This window comes from Diadema antillarum, unplaced genomic scaffold (assembly GCF_040938485.1).
Source record: "Diadema antillarum isolate AM-2024a unplaced genomic scaffold, OU_Dant_1.0 scf00000086, whole genome shotgun sequence".
Taxonomy (NCBI): domain Eukaryota; kingdom Metazoa; phylum Echinodermata; class Echinoidea; order Diadematoida; family Diadematidae; genus Diadema; species Diadema antillarum.
Genome location: NW_027270975.1, coordinates 2,055,789 through 2,074,739, shown reverse-complemented (window position 1 = coordinate 2,074,739; position 18,951 = coordinate 2,055,789). Strand labels below are relative to the sequence as shown.

Here is an 18,951-nt window from a genome sequence, read left to right as displayed (position 1 = left end):
TGCACCATACAAAGGAATACAAGGTGTCATCACTTTGGGCCCCCCACTTTTTTTAACCCGGAAGTACGTAAGTGGCACTAAAAAGAAATAGATAGAGATCTTGAAGGGGAGAGATGAGATGAAGATCTTCTTTTTTTTTTCCTTTGCTTGTTAGCTCATGAAACCTGGAAGTGCCCCCCCCCCACACACACACACTTTTGAAAACGCTCCGACGGCCCTGTGCTAGAAGCATGTTCACATAATATATGTTAGGCTACCTTTACAAATTTGCAATAGGATTATGCATTGAATGTTGTGAGGAACTTGAACAAGGTCCATAAAGTATCATTACAGAATAATAAGTAGATAAGGGAAAGTGATATGCAGAAAGTAGCGCAAAAGAGCGAGAAACAAAGTGTATAATGGGAAGCGCATGGGAGAGGAAGAGAAAAGGGAGTATCATATCTCGGAATGATTCTTTGAGGAAAAGTATAATTCATTGCCTTTTGGGAATTTTCGAAGCAAGCTATTTCTTTCTGTGTCAATTAATAAGGTGTTTCCGGATAAACGATTTTATGTCGACTTTCTGAATCATCACAGAAAAATAGGGCCTACTATACAATATCTCGGGAATGAATAACTCAGTATCATATTCTGATGTCGCTCTGATGTATTTTAAAGCAAAACTATTAACAACCGAATTCGAGTGCTGTGATTTTATGATGCTCTAAGTAGATATTTCTTAATTCTTTTAAATATATTGCAGGGCCAATATGTTGGATGAAAAAAAAAAGGAATCAAACTATAGGTTCCTACCATCCTGCAGAACAAGGTATAGTAATACGTTGGGTATTATTACTCATCATATTATAGTCTAAATAATTGTACGAGACCAAGTTGATGATGACCGTATAATAAAAGGATAATTCCATCAACCTAGACCAGAATAACACTGATTAAATGCTATCAAATATATAGTGAAAGAAAGATAAATTATGAAATCTATTATTTAAAGAAAAAAAGTAGTTTAGACTATCAAGATCAAGGTAAAATGTTTATAATTTTAGAAGATAGCCGAACAATACATTATCAACGTCATCGCCACTAGACAAATAAAGATTATTTATACTTTTTGTTAAAATGTTCATGCGACATTGTGTTCATGCCGCACAAGATCTTGATAAAATTCTTTCTTTTATTATGATAATGATAGGGTCATAACGCATGCTGACATTACGAGTAATCAAATTTGTAGATAGATACAATACTGATGTATCTAGATATAACAGACATGTTATGTTGATCGAATTCCAAAATTAATGAATAACATTATCTGTCAGTGCATATGGATAAACACCATGCTGTTTTTTTATTTTATACACTATTCCGCTGGATTATAGGTGTATGAATATCCGACCGTGTGTACGTTATAAGACAACTCAAGAGTTGAATTTTTTACGTACATGCATAATATTGCATTCTTATTGTTATGTTGCATTATAATGAATCTATATGACGTGCTTTAAGAAACAGACAGTAATAACATTGAGGTTCGCAGAGTTCTGAGACAAAAAGTAATTCTCTTTTCGTTTTCCATAATCTCATAGGCCCTAAAACCATCTGGGTTAGAATCAAGTTATTTCATCGACGTGAAAGCAAAGTACGAGGGTATAATTGAACTAATATCAAGCTTAAACCCCATTTGAGGCTATAGATGCTGGTCGACACATTGAATTCTTTCATCATTTACAGTGCATGTGTGCTTTCAGACGAACTTATAATTAAAATGCATTCAGGTATATGACGAACATTGCAGTAATATAGTTAAGAGCGAAAGAGTGAAAGAAACATGCAGTTACTGGTATATGATTATCTCTCCAGGCCATATTTATGTCTATCTCATCTACCCGCTCTCCCCCCCCCCCCCCCCCTCTCTCTCTCTCTCTCTCTCTCTCTCTCTGGACATGGTAATATAGATTTACATTTTCTGCACTGGTTATAATTATATGAGAATGTACCTTAGTAATTTTTCATCGCGTCCAGCAACAGAAATATACGAAACGACTGTAAAATTGGATCATTCCAGTTGATAGATTAAGCGTATGCAGCCATTCTAATAATCAAACATTACCTTTTTAAATACATTTTAATCTCAAATATCAACATATAGGAAATTACTATAGGGAATGTGTCGGTTTTCAAACGAAAGTGGTATCAAAAAGGAATTCGTTTTGTTAAAGATTTGTTAGACGAAGAAGGAAATGTATTATCATTTACTGCCTTTAAGAGGAAATATGATGTTGACGTTGATTTCTTAGATTATATTTTGGAATATGTCATGCGGTTAAAAAAGCAGGTTGTGATGGAAGTATGAATAATATGGAAAAGTTTTGTCAACCAACTATACCTGATATTTTAAAACTGGTTATAAAACATCGTAAAGGATGTTCACATATTATGCTGTTTTGTTTGTGGCCGACTGCATATCTTCCTTTCCGTTCAATTTTCCTGGCACACTTTCCCCCATAGTGTCTGTGCCACACATGTTATTAAGTTTATACGTTTGCATTCTAAAATCCTAGTAAGTATTGTTCATAGTATGAGCATCATATATCAATGAGAAAAATGTACAATAGTATATAGAAGAATTTAAAATGAATATGTCTTATTGGAATAACACATTGGTGCTGTTGTTGTTTTGTTCCAGTGTTCCACGTCTTACAAGCTTGGCTTTTTTAGTGGAACACTGTTTTCCATCATTGTGATTATTTACTATTTTTGTTGCCATGGCAAAGTGCATTGTTTCTTTTTTACGACATCATTCGTGTATATACTTCATATTATATTGAAAAAAATCCTTTATCAGACGAGTGTAAGAGAAATTTAAAAAAAAATGTATCACTTTGGATTATGTCAACTTTTTCTTTTCTTTTCTTTGTGATGATGGAAATAAATAAACTATTGAAAAACTATTGAAAGAATAGAAATTGTGTATATCAATGTAATGGATTTTTAAAATGGCGACAACTGATATAACTTGAAGAAAACAAATGGCAATCTTTTTCGTTGGCCCCGTTCAAAAGTACGGAAGATGTTAATTTACGATGGTTTCAGTTTAAACTAGTTAATAGAATTTTATATACAAATAAGATGTTGAATAGAATAAATTGGTTGAAAGGAAAGAATGTTCATTTTGTAATGTGTATGTTGAGACTTTGATACATTTTTTTTGAGTGAGTGTCAATATGTTGATAGATTGTGGGCTGAAGTATAAGAGAATGGATTAATGTTAACACGGGGTTAGAAATAACATTTACGACGGAAAATAAATCATTTGGTTTTGGGGTATTAACAATTCGGCGTTGAATTGTATCACCATGCTTGTGAGATATGATATTTATGCTTGTAAAATAAGAAAAAATGATACATCGTTTTGATTTATGTAAATATAGTATAAGGGAATATTATGATAAAGAGAAATTTATTGCAAGAAATAATCATAAGTTGCAAGTGTTTCAGAAAAAATGGTGTCTCTTTAGACACCTTTTCTCTTGATGTATATCATATTGTATTGAATTCGAAAAAAGAATGATGTTATTTGAAATATGATGTAATACGTGTACAGATGAAAGAGAATAATAAATATCCCAGTGAGGGAAAAAATAGGAAATTCTTTGCTTTGGTTTGTTTGTTTGTTTGTTTGTTTGGTTGGTTGGTTGGTTGGTTGGTTGGTTGGTTGGTCGGTTGGTTGGTTGGTTGGTTAGTAAGTTGTTTTGGTTTTGTTTTTGTTTTTTATTGTGGTTGGTTGGTTGGCTGGTTGGCTGGTTGTTGGTTGTCAATGTTTTTTATTTGTTGCTTTTTTCACGCGAAGGGTTTAACTTTTTGGTTGCCTTGGTCGATAAAATATCATTCAGTTATTTACGTCGATGTATAGGGTAAATTTGTCAATCAGTTGAAATGAAAATATCGTTGCACGAATTCAAACAATCGCAAAGTAAAACCACCCCCATATGCATGATTATATAGATCAAAACACTTATTTGAGGAGACGACAAAGCACGTTGCCCTTTGACAGGCGAAATAAATGATCACGTGACTTTGAAATTGTCACTCTCCTGTGTCACTCTCTTTCTCCGGTCACTTTTCAAAATACATAAATTGCACTAATTGCTGGATCAAGAATTCAGCTGTAGCGAGCCTCACCAGGCTGGAGGATTTGGCTTGGTTCTTGAAGACATCCAGGTCTTTTTGGGTATACCAGTCGGGCAGGAAGACGGAATAGACCCGTAAGTATAGTGTGGCATCTGTTCCTCCCTACATCGTTGACACTCATTTCTGCATGGTGATGGCTCTGCAATACGCAGTAACCGGTCTCTGATTGCAGACAAGAATTCAGTTATTGAAGCAAGACCATGTATAGGAGTCAAATAATTATCTCTCTATAAAAAGACCCGCCAAAAGAGAGGATGGAGGTTTACATTTTTAACAATCCATGCAGAGACAATTGAACTACACACATAGGGCTATCCTTTATTTAATGAATATTCTCGGCTTGATAAGGAGGCTGCCGTTCGGAGACTTCATGCGTGAAGATATAATTGACTGGTTTATTGTTATTCATTTATTTACTTTATTATTATCATCATCATCATTTTGCTTTGGCCCAGGATCTAAAGAGTGGTTGACGGGGATCACTCTCGTGCTAGAAGATTCATCATCTCAGAAAAGACTCGTTCTCTGCATGCGTGCATGTGGATAAACTTGGAGAGGTACCATGAAAAGCGAGAAAAGATCACCAATTTTATATCATGGTGCGCATTAATAAACTGGTAATAAGTCTGCAGTCAGTGAAAAAGGTGAAGTCAATTTTTGTGGCATGAAACATGACCAACCCATCATTTCATTGGCGAAGGTGTTCTGATAGTTGACATCCCACGTACACAATTATGTAGATTTTGTTAATTTCTCTGAAGCTTTTCACCACTTCATTATGCAAGCAGGCCCTAAAAGTAAACCAAAAAGTGGTAAAAGAAACCCTCAAAACTAATATACTAGCCATTAAAAATTTCATGGGCATTAACCCCAACAGAACAAAGTATTGACTCCAATAGGAGCATGTAAAGAGAATGATTCCCCCATCATCCTTACCCCCCCCCCCCCCCCTCCCTCCTTCCATGAGCAGGTGGATTGAATTTAATTTCTCTGTTAGAGACAAAAAGAAATTGGAAGGAATCGGCCTCGGAGGCACGAAGATTACCTGCGTGCAGATCAAAGAAGTAGAAATTTGGAGACACAACAAACAATGTCTTGTACATTATACTCTTTATTCAAAATGAAAATGAATAAATGAATTAATCAATGAAATAACATTTTTTTAATTTTTAATTTTTTTTTTTTTACATGTATCTGTGGTTTCAGGGATGGACAAAACACAATTTAATTGTACAAGTTGATACGTCACAATATTCCATGATTGGAGCCCTATCAAAGTAGATTTTAGACATTCAGGGAGGTCATGATTGCAGGCAAGATTAATTTGGGGTCAAATCAGGGAGGCGGAATAGACCCCCTGTCAAACTGCAATCTCCTGAAGTTTATTGAGGTGGATTATAATACCTCCCGATAACAAAAAGTTAACTCTGCACATACTGGGCGTCGTTCACGATTCGACAAACCGGTCCAGTAGTACGTGTGTAGTGTGACAAGTGGTTGAGCGCCATCTATGACCATTCAAGACGCATTCAGGAAGCGAAATCTTCACTTGCACATCTTCCGCCTATGCAAGCCAAGTCAGTTCCTTGTACTTTATTCAGGGAAGCAATTTACGGCCCTAAAATCTAATTTCTCTGCGTCCACGGTGCAGAATTGTTCCTGAATCATGGCTGGCAGGTTACCTGCATGCGTTATCGACCCAGGGACTGGGTAAGTGGTAGCTGAAAATTCTCGCAATGTTCCCCAAGGTTACATGATTTACGTTATGCCGGGTTCTGGGGAGGGACGGGCAACTCCCATTCGTGCCGTGTTGATTAATAGTCCCATTGCTTTATGTGTTGCGTGTGATGTGTAGTAGGATATTGCATGTGATATGTGGATGTGCAAGCTACATTGTAAGCTTATAAGTTAGTGTCATCGGTAGTGATAATTATGCACTGTATTACTATACGGGATCTGGACAGATGAAGTGGCACCTAGGCCTAGGCTATGTTAGCTGGTGTGCCATCATACAGTACAGGCTGACAAGGAAATGCAAGATCTAAATTTACATGCAAAGAGTACCGATACACTATGTTCTCAGGAGTCAGAATCAGGGACCCATCAACTCTTGCTAGAATAGCAACTTCCAGTAGCAAACAGCCATGCTAATCAGGAAGCTGGATTCTTGTTGTTGCCATGATAATTGCTACGCCAGCAAGAGTTGCTATCATAGCAACTTTTTTAATTAAATGGGACCCATTGCACTGATGTCATCATGTAGAATCTAGATGTCGTCTCTTTGTCTTTGGTGAAGACTGCATTATTTTCTTTGGACCTTATTAAGTGTGAACTTTGTAACATTTGAGTTGTCTCATATCAGGCACTGTCATGCATGTTATTACAAATTATATGGCATTATTTGTGCACTTATGTGTCATTTCTGTTCTTTTTTTTTTATGTTGATGTCTTATGCATTACAGTAGTTTTTCTTTATTTATGGCCCAGAGAGATGAAATATTCTGTGTACTAACTACATACCACCTTATGGTTTGACAGTTGTTTCTAGAAAGGATTAATAAACCTTTGACTGTTTGTACTTGTAAAGTGACCATGTTTAGAGTCCAGATAACAGTCTCTAATTCTTTTATTGCTAACATATGAAAATTGTTCAAGTTGTTTTGAAATTAACTTCCCAATGACATTTTGTGACCAAAAATGATGCCATTATAGTATTGTTCTGCAAGTTGTTAGTGTTTCATTTGCACATGGAAATTACTCTGATGTGGAGTTGAATTTGTAATTAAAGGATTGATCATTGAAACTGATTTAATATGATAAACTATACTATAATGGATAAAGTGAAAATTACTATACTATAACAGATAAAGTGAATAATTTTCCTGGTGTACATGGCATTGCAATTTGCTCTGCATATTTCATACCACTGCTACATGTACACGAACTATCTTTGTGTCACAACTTTCTTCCATAAAAATGTACAGGATACCATTTGAAGCTAACATTGCTAATCAAGTTCGAGTTTGGAAATTATTTCCTGCGTAATCATTTATACTGCTAATTCATTTCAAGTCTCACCTAACACTGCCTCTGGGGATGAAAGGAGAACACAGGAAAGTACTGACAATAGAAGTTGGTTGTCTATCAGTTGTTTGACTTTGAGGTATAAGATGTTTGTATTTCTATCATGCATCAGGTACTGTAAGCTGGGATATGCAGGAAATACAGAACCCCAGTTTATCATGCCGTCAGGTAAGTACAGTGTGCAAACCAGAGAGTAATCAGTATGTACACATGTGTGTATGTATGTATTTGTGTGTTGTTGTGTTTGTTGTTGTGTCTATAATTATTATTATTATTACCTCCACCAAGGAGGTTATTTTTTTTTTGCTGGTGTTGGTTTGTTTGTCTGTTTACAAAATATCTCAAAAATTGTGAAAAGGTTTGGATAAAACTTTAATAGAGGAGAAGTCAATAATAGCACATGGGATAGAAGAGATGATTAAGATTTGGACAGCTCCAACTACAGTCGGGATCCAGGAATCTTTTATTGAGTTTTGTTTTAGGATTGTCATTGGCAAATAGGGCCAACAAATTAGTTCAAGCTGGGTGTATTTGAGGTTTTTATACGTACACTGAGCACGCACTTGAGGCGCAGCATGCACTACGCTGATATGAGGATTTTATCATTGAGAAATAGGGTAATTTTCAGCATGCGTGTATACAGGTGGAAATGAGCTGCTTGGCGGAGGTCTCCGCTCTCCGAGTGCATTTCTAGTTCTAGTTTATATGTATCATTAAAGTTGTCATTATTATTTAAACAGACCTTTAGTGCACCTGAACCGAATGGCTCAAGTGATGTATTGGGATCATTCACCATCCATCGTGTGTTGTGTGTGAACTTATTATTTTTCTTTTCTTTTTAAGATCTTGTTGCTGGATTTTGACTGCAAAGTTTGGCAGGAATCATATATGTGAGGGAGGAGGGGGGGGGTGATATAGTTTGTGCATAATATGGTGGTGGTGTTCCTAGAAGGCTAGAGGGTCTCTAGGGCAGGGCCCTAGATACCCCAAATCAAGAGGATGTTCCCTAGGGGGCCTCCAGCAATCACTGAATGTCAAGATTTTTAGAAAAAGTTTGCCTCAGGTGTAGTGCCATGAAAAGGAAGTGTGCATCTCAGGTTAGCGCTAGACCCATAAGAGTCTTGTTCGATTTAATTCAGCTTATTTGTCGTATCCAGGAAAATCTGTTAGTATAAATGCAATTGTAAAAAAGTTTGTGTGTGTGTCTCTGTCTGTTTATACTGTAAGTCTGTTGCCTATTAGTGAATACTATGATTGTGAATGCATTTTTTTTACTTCTGCATGTTTCATGTCTATAGTTTAAGTACTGCATATTTGTTTTAGTATATAAATGACAAATGACAATCTCAATTAGGTGGTGTACATGAAGAGTGCATTTTACCATTCAGACAATCTGTTTTTTAAGGTATCATCTGATACCATTGTTCATCTACAGTATTACTTATAATGTATATAGTGTATCTACACACATTACTGTACTCTTATCGTATTATCTAATTACTCTGAAATGAAAATTGAATTCTAAAAGACAACTGACAGAGTTGAGTGGTTACAAGCCATCCCCCCCCCCCCCAACAAAGTTCATAATTAGATGGAAGTGTTACAGTGGCAATATCCATGCAATGGTCACTTATGAATGTTTCAGTTGTAGTTGAATGCTTTCAGTTGTAGTTGAATGCTTTATAACAAATACCATACCTTCTGAGAGTGGAGTTAATTGCTTTCACTTTGTCAGTTTAGTATTGGTTAAAAGAATGTGAAACAAACAGCTAAAAGATCAATAAAGAGAGAGATAGAGGGAAAGAGAAAGAGGAAATGTCCAATGACAGATACAAGCAAAGAAGGAGGAAATTGGATTTGATGATAGGCAGAGAGTAGTTAGAAATGGTGACTGTTTTGATATGTGATAAAGCAGACCACATGGAGGAATGTAAACCATGGTTAGGCCAAAACTTATTCATGAATTTCAATTGTTGCCATTGAAGGAGAATGAACTGTTAGAGGAAGTCAGTTGGCTGAAAGCAGTGGCACAGAAGGAACCAGTCAGTAAAAATAATAAAATTGGCAAGGTCATATGACATATAAACCCGAGCAAAAAATAGGATTACTATCAATATACGAGCTTAATAGCAAATATATAAAAATCACTAAATAGCTGCCACAGATGATTATCAAGTAGTTTTTAGAGTACATCCAATTTTCCTTATGAATCATTTGTCACTGATTTATCTTCTCATGAAAACCAGCAGATATTTCCCTACACTGTCCTTCCGATATCGCTAGGATATTGTGATCTTTATGTCTGAGTTTGCTCAGACTTTTCTTTATTCACTGCTCATGTGCAAAGGCTTTCTTGTAAAACAATGCCTTTTTTGCTGGTAAACGCGACTGATTTTTGATGTTGTTGGTTTTGACGATCTCATGTTGACATCATCCCACAGCAATCGCTATCAAAGAATCAGCCAAAGTTGGTGACCAGTCAGCACGCCGACTGGGGCGGGGCGTGGATGATTTGGATTTCTTCATCGGTGATGAGGCCATTGACAAGCCAAATTATGCCTGCAAGGTATGCAGTCATCCATGTAATTCCATTCATCTCATTATACCAGGATTGATGTTTGAATTCAAGTGATACTTTTGCCTGTATTGTAATGTTTCATACACTTTATAAAATATGTCACATTTGCTTTGCGTAATCTCTAATAAAAATGATTATATGCTTGTAAATTGTATTTCTATTCTACATATTTTCAAAGATGTTCATATCTCTGTAGAGTCAATGTAAAGTTGTTTCTGAAAGGGCTATTTACTGCACCATGAAAATACAGACAGGTGAAAAACATACACTGTACTTTCCTATTCCTTTAATCACACCCAGTATCCAATCCGTCACGGTATCGTGGAAGACTGGGACTTGATGGAAAGATTTCTTGAGCAGAGCATCTTCAAATATCTTAGAGCGGAACCAGAAGATCACTATTTCCTCTTGGTAAGCATCCAGTACCACCTCAACAGATATTACTTTTCTCATGTCACCGTCTTCAATCATTGTGATTATTGGCTTTACAATTGTTATTCCTTTATCTGCTATTAGATGACAATTTTTGAATCACATAGTTTTATGAAATGCTGATTTTTTTTTTTCAGGGTAGGTACACTTTCAAAAATTTAATTAGACTCTGCCACATACACATATATTCTCTATGAATGTGAAATTGTTAAGTGTTTTTCTTAGCTGCTAAGTATAAGTGTACCTTGTAGTATTGGGTGCACGTCACAAGACCAATACCCACAAGTCATACAGCCCACAAATCATACAGCTCACAAGCCATACAGCCTATGAGTTATACAGCTCACGAGTCATACACCCCATTAGTTCGACACTAAGCTAACAAGGTCCACGAGACCGACACATTAAGCCCCGTATTGTATCTGTCGAACTCGTGGGCTGTTATTTACCTCGTGTTGAACTCATGGGCTTTATTTGCCTAATGTCAAACTCATAGGCTGTATGACTCATGGACCTGTTTTAAATGTCGAACTAGTGGGCTGTATGACTCGTGGGTGTCGGTCTAGTGGGATGATCCCACAGTATTGGCAATAGATAGCTAACCGAAGGTTAGGGCTATGTAGCCCGAAATTGATGTTTGAACTGGTTAATCAGAAGCATTACAAATACTTACAAAGACCAACAGCCAATATTTTCAGTGATTTTTCTGTAATGCCTTTCTATTGCCTGTAGTGGCTGCCATCCGACCTTTGACCTCTACATTGACCTCCCCGGTACAATTATTTTGTTTCCCTATCAGACGGAGCCTCCTCTAAACACGCCAGAGAACAGAGAGTATCTAGCGGAGATCATGTTTGAGTCTTTCAACATTCCGGGTCTCTACATAGCCGTCCAAGTAAGTACCGCATAGTGGTCATATGAATCCTCAGTAATGCATGCTACATGGAGAAATTCCTGCACAAGTCAGTTGCAGATATTTGTGACAAAGGTATGTGATTCGATGTGAAGTGATCTAGGCATGAAATGTAGAGGCTTAGTCTCCTGGCAGAATTGTTGCACATAGACAATCATTACTGTCATTGAAACCAGCATGAATGAGATTGATAGAGTATCTTTGATCAGAGAAAGGCACTACCAGCATAGGTTAGACAACAATTTAGCTTCTAGGACCATTATTGGTAACATAAGAGTATAGGAAGATGGATAATTAGCATCGCTGAGATCAGACTTCTATTGGTAAAATGACCTGACAGTCATGAGTTGATTCCATGTGATCAGTAAGACAGCACCACCTGAGTTTGTCTGTAAATTGTTTCTTTACGCACAGAGGAGTAATTTGTATTCATATAAATCACAGCATGATGCATAATTTCTTTGTAACAACAGAGACTCACTTGCATAATGTATAAAAACTAGTGACTACATATCTGGGAACTTTTCAATAGTCTACAAGCTAATTTGTCTTTTAAAGGAGATCTCATAATTTTGTACCTGCTTGGCATGCTTAGTTGAACAATTGACCTTTCCCATACTGCTTTTAATCTGATGAGATCAATGATTACATTCTCTATACAGATGCTACTTTTTTAAGAGCCAATAGACAAAAGAAAGACAAAAAGTTCTCTTGCAGACAATGTTTCTAAGACCTTGGCAGTACACCAAGTGAGTTTGTAAAGTAAGAACCTCCCTAGTGATGTGGTTGCAATTTCCTTCTCAGAAAAACATCTCAGAAAAAAATTTAGTATGCCATTATTTTGTGATGAAAGCAGTTGTATTGATTTATTTGTAGCATTTAGGGCACAACACGCTAGCTTTTCCAGCTTTTAACACCCATGGTTCTTCAATGAACCATGAGTGTACCCTTTCATAGAATAGTTCTTGTTGCACATCATTGGGATGAGGTTATGGACAGATGTATCCTAGTTCTATCTGAAACTGACTTCTCATTGAAACTTAAAGCTTTGGTAAGTATAGAGCTGGTTATTCCCCAAGTTGTCACAAAGAAAGCTGATTTTGAATTGTACCCTCTGATTACATCCCCTTTAATCAAATTTTTCCTGTCTTTCCAATTAGGCTGTGCTAGCGTTAGCAGCCTCATGGACGTCTAGACAGCAGTCGGAGAGATCCTTGACCGGTATTGTGGTGGACAGTGGAGATGGTGTTACTCACGTTATACCAGTGGTAGGTGGAAGAGAGTGTGGAAACTTGTTGGATGTGCTGTGTGTGTCTGTGTGTGAAGACTTGTTGTCTTTGGTGCATGTCAAAACTTGTCGAGTGTGTGTGTGTGTGTGTGTATGTGTGTGTGTGTTTGTGTGTGTGTGTGTGTGTGTGTGTGTGTGTGTGTGTGTGTGTGTGTGTGTGTGTGTGTGTGTTTGTGAACGGAGTGTAACTGTTGACTTGCTTATGTTAGCAAAAACATTATCACTGATTTGTGAATGTCTAGGGTCTAGGCATGGTGACAATAATATAGAATTGATTGACAATGTATCAGATTCATTATTTGAAACCTTGTATTCATATACAAGGGATGGATAAATTTTAAGTGTTGTGACGTGAAGTTTAATGTTTGAAATATACCTTTGTATAATGATCTTTACATGTAGTATGAGTATTTTCAGCCATATTGGGTGTGTCTTTACCTTGTCCCCTAGGCGGAGGGGTACGTCATCGGGAGCTGCATCAAACACATCCCCATCGCTGGTCGTGACATCACATACTTTGTGCAGCAGCTGCTTAGGGAGCGAGAGACGGGTATTCCCCCAGAGCAGTCCCTGGAGACAGCCAAGGCAATCAAGGTGGGCGGGTGGTAGGAGGGAGAACACCCCACCCTCACATCCTACCAGTCAAATCCTTCTCTCAATAATGTTCTTGTGGCTAGCTTTCATTATATCTCACTAGATTTCCTCTATAGAGGGCAGCAGACACATGTCTGTAGTAAGTGTTAGATTTCCATTGCATTTCCATTGCAAATGGGCTTGTGGACTGAATCTTGCTATTGTGTATTACATATTCTGTATGCAAGATCATATGATTTTGAGTTTCAACTTCAGTAATTGTTTGTTTTAATACCTGTACATTGAACAAATATCAGCAAGATTTACCCCTAAAAAGACTGAAAAACCCTAATAGCAGAAAAAAATCACATGGGGCGGATTCAGCTCTCCTGTTGTTATTCTGTGATCATTTCCAAACCGAGGAAAATTGCACCTTGGCCTTCAAGACTTTTGAGCCTAGAGTCTTGCGCATCTCCTAATACCAAATTTTCATTTCTTTTGCCAATTCCTTCTGAAGACTTCATGGAGCATCCCAAACGTGTAATGTAGGAGAAAGGTTTTGTGAGTTTGTATTTAGCAGAATTGATTGAAAGTGTTTCTTTTTCATTTTTCATTTTTTTTTTCTAATAGGAACGATGGGGTTACATCTGTCCAGACATCGCCAAGGAATTTGCCAAATATGACACAGATCCTGCTAAATGGATCAAGAAGTATGATGGTGTGAACTCTATCACGAAGCAGAAGTTCAGCGTTGATGTGGCCTATGAGAGGTTCCTCGGACCAGAAATCTTCTTCCACCCTGAGGTAAGGGCCAGTGCTGTTGATGTTGACTCATAGTAGTGATTTCAACAGTGCAATGATTGTTGCGAACATGAAGATAACTGTGGAAATTGTGATGATGATGATGATGATGGTGATGGTGATGGAGTGATGGATGTTGTGAGAGTAGTATTGGTGCTTATGATGATCATGGTGGTAGTGGTGGTGATGAAATTGATGATGATCATCGTGGTGGTATTGGTGTTGTTGATGATGATGATGATATGATGGTGATGATGATGATGATGATGATGATGGTGGTGGCAGTGATGGTGTTGGCAGAGCTGCCAACTAGTACTGATTTTCAGTAATTTCTACTGAAATTGGGAAAGAATACTGAAGGTTACAAGCAAATTACTGATTTTAGAAATCATTGTCTGTGATGTATTCTATTGCACTGTTAAGGATAACTGATTTATTTTCACTCAATAAAGGTGCAAATTACTGATTCTCAGCCATCAAAGTACTGAAAGGCTTTTAAAAAAGTTGGTAGCTCAGTGTTGGTGGTGGTGTAGATGATGGTGATGAAGATGACGATGATGACGACAATGACGATGATGATGATGATGATTGTGATTGTGGTTTATAGTAGTTATGATGATGAAAGTGATGGTAGTTGTGTCGGTGATGATGGTGATGGTGATGATGGTAGTGATGATGATGAAAGTGGTTGTAGTGATGGTGTCAGTAATGATGGCGATAGTGATGATGGTAGTGATGCTGATGAAGCTGGTGGTAAAGGTAGTTGTTGAGGATGGAGATGATGGTGATGATATTGGTGATGATGATGGTGGTGGTAGTGGTGGTGTCAGTGAAGTTAATAATTGTGATGATGGTGATAGTGGAAATGGTAATGGTTCAAAGAAGCTTTAGATATGCTCTATTGCAGAGAAAGGTTGTCCTGTACATTAGAAGAGGTTTCTCACATAATTGTTCAGGAATAAACATGATATGGCATTATTCCTGAATAAGAAATGGATTAGAGTATTGTATCATGATACTGTATTTTGAGTGAGAATGACATGATCAATGCCAGAGCACAGACTAGAACTTTTGAAGTGAGTGCTCAATGCATGTCCACTGAATTCTGTTGACCATCTTTTCTTTCCACCTACAGTTCTCCAACCCAGACTTCACCACACCAATCTCAGAAATTGTGGACACTGTTATCCAGAACTGTCCCATTGATGTCAGGCGACCACTTTACAAGGTTAGTTCATTTTTTTTTTTCATTACCTCCCTCACCCCACCCCACCCCCTTAACCTGTTGAGGATGGGCTGATTTCACTACAGTAAGCATTTCCCATAGACTCCAGCGAGTATATTCGGGACTCATCTTCAACGGGTGAATACTCTTACAAACCATAAACATTCGCAGCATTGAAACTTTTGGGATTGGAGCTGATAGCCTTATTTGCAGCATGAAGCTTTCACGAATTGCCAAACATGAAAACATTATGAGTATACTGCATGTACTGGATTATGCAGGCAAAAACTTTTACGTTCATTATGTTGCCATGAATTGTGGCCCCTTGCCAAATTTTGCGTAAGTTTCAGCATGTATGCAATTTCTGAACACGTGCAAGCTGGCCAGGCTCGCATTTCTTAATAGTGAACAAGAATACTTAGTCGCAGACAAACTTTGCTTCCCAGATAACATTTCTCCCATTACATATTCATGTTTTCTGATTTGTACTTCTTCATTAGCTCTTGTTTAATTCATGTAAAAAAAAGATGAATGCTTGAAAATTAGATCATTTTACCATTAGAAAGAACTTACAGTTAAACACAAAATGCAAAGAAAAAATAACAACTTGTATGTAATTTATGTTATTCATGTAATTTACAGACAAAAACATGTGACATCCATGAGGCTAGTAGCTGATTTAAATATATCTCACCCTATCTGCTGCTTACCTTTTCAGTCAGTGTAGGGCGCATTGCAAAACACAGGAAAGTGTCCTTCATACATGAGTAAGAAATGAAACATTTTCTTTTTCTGCTTCCCTCGTACCCTTCAGAACATTGTCCTCTCTGGTGGCTCCACCATGTTCCGTGACTTCGGCAGACGGTTGAAGCGTGACGTCCAGAAGATCGTTGACAGTCGTCTGAAGCTGAGTGAGCAGCTCAGTGGCGGCAGACTTAAGGTAAGCGTGTACATCATGCCTCGCAGTGTGTTGACGTATGTAGGATTTGACTGAGGTCATGTAAAGATGATGACCTAGATGAGTACAGACTACTATGGAAGTCACTCTTGATCATATGTTTGTGAAGCAGAGCCTTTGGTAGCTGAAGCTTGGAGACTCTGCGGGACATCTTTTATTTGTCCACTTCTTTCTGCTTTAGCAGTAGAGGACTTCTCATAAAACGGAATTAAAGAAATCAATTACATTCATGTAAATAAATAAATGCTTGATGGGACAGAGGAACGTTTTTGAGTATATTGACAAGAAGAATCTTAGGGGTAGATCCCCGCAAAGTCATGAGTTTTCTTGTGTTTTGAATAATTTTTGCTGATTTTTTTTCCCGAGAGCCAAAAGTGTGTGAACATGTATGTGAGGGGAGGGGGCTGTAGCTCCCCCCCCCCCCCCCACACTTCCGTGGCCCCTGCTTGAAGCTGATTGGCTATTGCCTCATGAGCTGCCGTCATTATGAAGTCATTTGTTTATGCATGAAGAGATAAGTCCTGCTGCAGCCAATCAGATGTCTTTATTCTCCGTGTTGTTTCCCCCCTAGCCCAAGCCCATTGAGACGGCAGTTATCACCCATCACATGCAGCGGTATGCTGTCTGGTTTGGAGGCAGCATGCTGGCTTCCACGGTAAGCTGAGTCAAGTTACAACATAAGTTTACAGAATGTTACCAAAGCCGTACTGTAGAAGTGGAAAATAAAAGCATGCAAATTTTGTACATATTATGTGTAATACTATTTTTGTATTTTGATTTCGTGGAATTAAATGTAGGAAATTCATCTCAGATACCTGGCCGAGGGCCAAAAATTACCGGTAGTCGAGCAAATATTTCTGGTTTTGTAGTGATATTGAGATGTTTGCTCTAGTTTGTAGTGAAGATACATTTGTGTGTCTTCATACACAGCAAGATCCCACCTATGTAGCAGCTACCTGTATACAACATCCACCTGTATGTAGTGGCCACTAGGGTCTCCAACATCAACAAATGAAAATCTGTCTACACCAGCCTGTCTTCGGCAGTCACTTCCCTGTTTTCAACTGGATGACTTACAATTTATACCTTGACTTCTAAATTTGTTCAATAGAGGACATAGCTCTCATCCTGATCAACCTGATCTTTTTGTGATGATAACCGTATATGCCATGTATTAAGTGAGTCTAATTTTTTGCAAATGACGACTTCCCGACAACATTGCGAGTGTTTGAATTTGCGATCATGGAGTAATGAACGGAGAAGTATGTGCTTACAAGTCACATTTGTGTTGGGATTAGACTTGTTATTTTCACATGTTTTTACTTCACAAACAGCTCTTGACCTTCAAAATTCGCAGAAATAAAAACTTTGCGAAATATGTATTGCATTCAGTAATTGATGGTGATTGGATTTTTTTTCCCCCTGAACGTTTGACAGCTTTTTTTTTCTCTCCATCTCCTGTTCTTCCCATTGGCTTAATATGATTTTTTTTCCCCATTTCTTCCTTTGCTGTACACCATATCTGTCCTGCAGCCCGAGTTCTACAATGCTTCCCACACAAAGGCTCAGTATGATGAATATGGACCCAGCATTTGCCGTCACAACCCCGTCTTCGGAACCATGGCCTAGTGGAGGACGCGGTGGGGGTAGCGAGACAGGACCGAGCGACGTTGTGGTGGGGGCGACAGATAGAGTTATTAGAGAGCGAATTTGGAGGAGGAGAGAGAGAGAGGGTATAACTAGAATGGGTTGAAAATAGTCATCACACACTCTGATTAGATGAGTGATTATTGTCACATCATTGTCATCACCATCCCTATTTCTGTCAAGTTTCAGCCAGTTTAGTCTCTGAAGCAAGTTAGCATCCACTGAGTCTCCCCAACCGGTCAGATTACCTTAACTGGAGTAATCCCTCTTATTATTGTGATAAAATCTATTTTGATAAGCTCGGTATAATTCTACAGAATATGACTGATGTGGTAATTCCTTATTGATGGCACATAAACTACACCACCCATAGACCGAATTAGAGCCTTGAATATGATTTGAATCAAAAGCATTTTAAAGCGTAGTTGAAACTGATACCAAATTTGAATATGGTCCTGTGTATGATATGATCGTCGTGAAGCGAAGACAAAATACGTTCCATTTATCTTAGCCAGGCTTTGCGTCGTCAACTGGAGAGATGGATGGTGATTACGAGAGAGTGAACGAAGAATTCACTTGACGGAGGAGTGGCTAGTAGGATAGCCGTTTATCAATACATGTAGTATATGTTATTTTATACTTATAGATGCATTTCTGCTACTATGAATTATGCTATCATTACCAAATAAAGATAAGTTGATGTTATATGGAGAACATTGGAGACAGGAGAAACACTAAAATCTGCATTGTTTGCATGCATTTTATAGCAGGTCACTGGAATCTATAAATTTTGGCACCTTGTGGACATATCCAAATCACTTTTTCTACTTTTCTTCTCTCTTTTTTTTTTTGTTTAAATTGTGACCTGTGTAGACAATCCAAACATGATTAGGTAGCTTGATTGAAAAAGTTGAACATTTGTAGGCAGTAAGTGAAATAAATCGAGAAGCGATAATATACCAGTTATAGTGTTTGGAAGATGATCTCAAATCATATATTACCGTGGCAGATAATGAGTGTTTTCTCGGGATGGTTACAATACTGAACCTGCTCAACATGTACTTAGAAAGTGAATCTAACAAATCATCAGATACTATCATGTAATATTGAATATGTTATGATATTTTTGTTTGTTTTGTCTTTTGAAGTTCACTTTTTTTTCCCCCACGTCAAACTAAAATGGCATTGTATACATATTGTGTTGTGCGTAGTCCCACGATGTGAGATTGATGTCGAAGCAACAAAGTATTATATGTTCCTT

At 37.7% G+C, this 18,951-nt stretch overlaps 1 protein-coding gene across 1 annotated transcript; it reads left to right on the top strand.

Annotated features, from left to right (window-relative positions):
* Nucleotides 1-5,746: 5,746 nt before the first annotated feature.
* On the top strand, nt 5,747-17,968 carry LOC139717986 (actin-related protein 3). Its single transcript, XM_071629475.1, has 12 exons — nt 5,747-5,901; nt 7,388-7,443; nt 9,717-9,841; nt 10,154-10,264; nt 11,085-11,180; nt 12,359-12,466; nt 12,937-13,080; nt 13,690-13,863; nt 14,996-15,088; nt 15,900-16,025; nt 16,615-16,698; nt 17,577-17,968. The coding sequence occupies exons 1-12, from the start codon at nt 5,858-5,860 to the stop codon at nt 17,670-17,672; spliced, it is 1,257 nt and encodes a 418-aa protein (XP_071485576.1). The 5' UTR covers nt 5,747-5,857; the 3' UTR covers nt 17,673-17,968.
* The last annotated feature ends 983 nt before the right edge of the window (nt 17,969-18,951 follow it).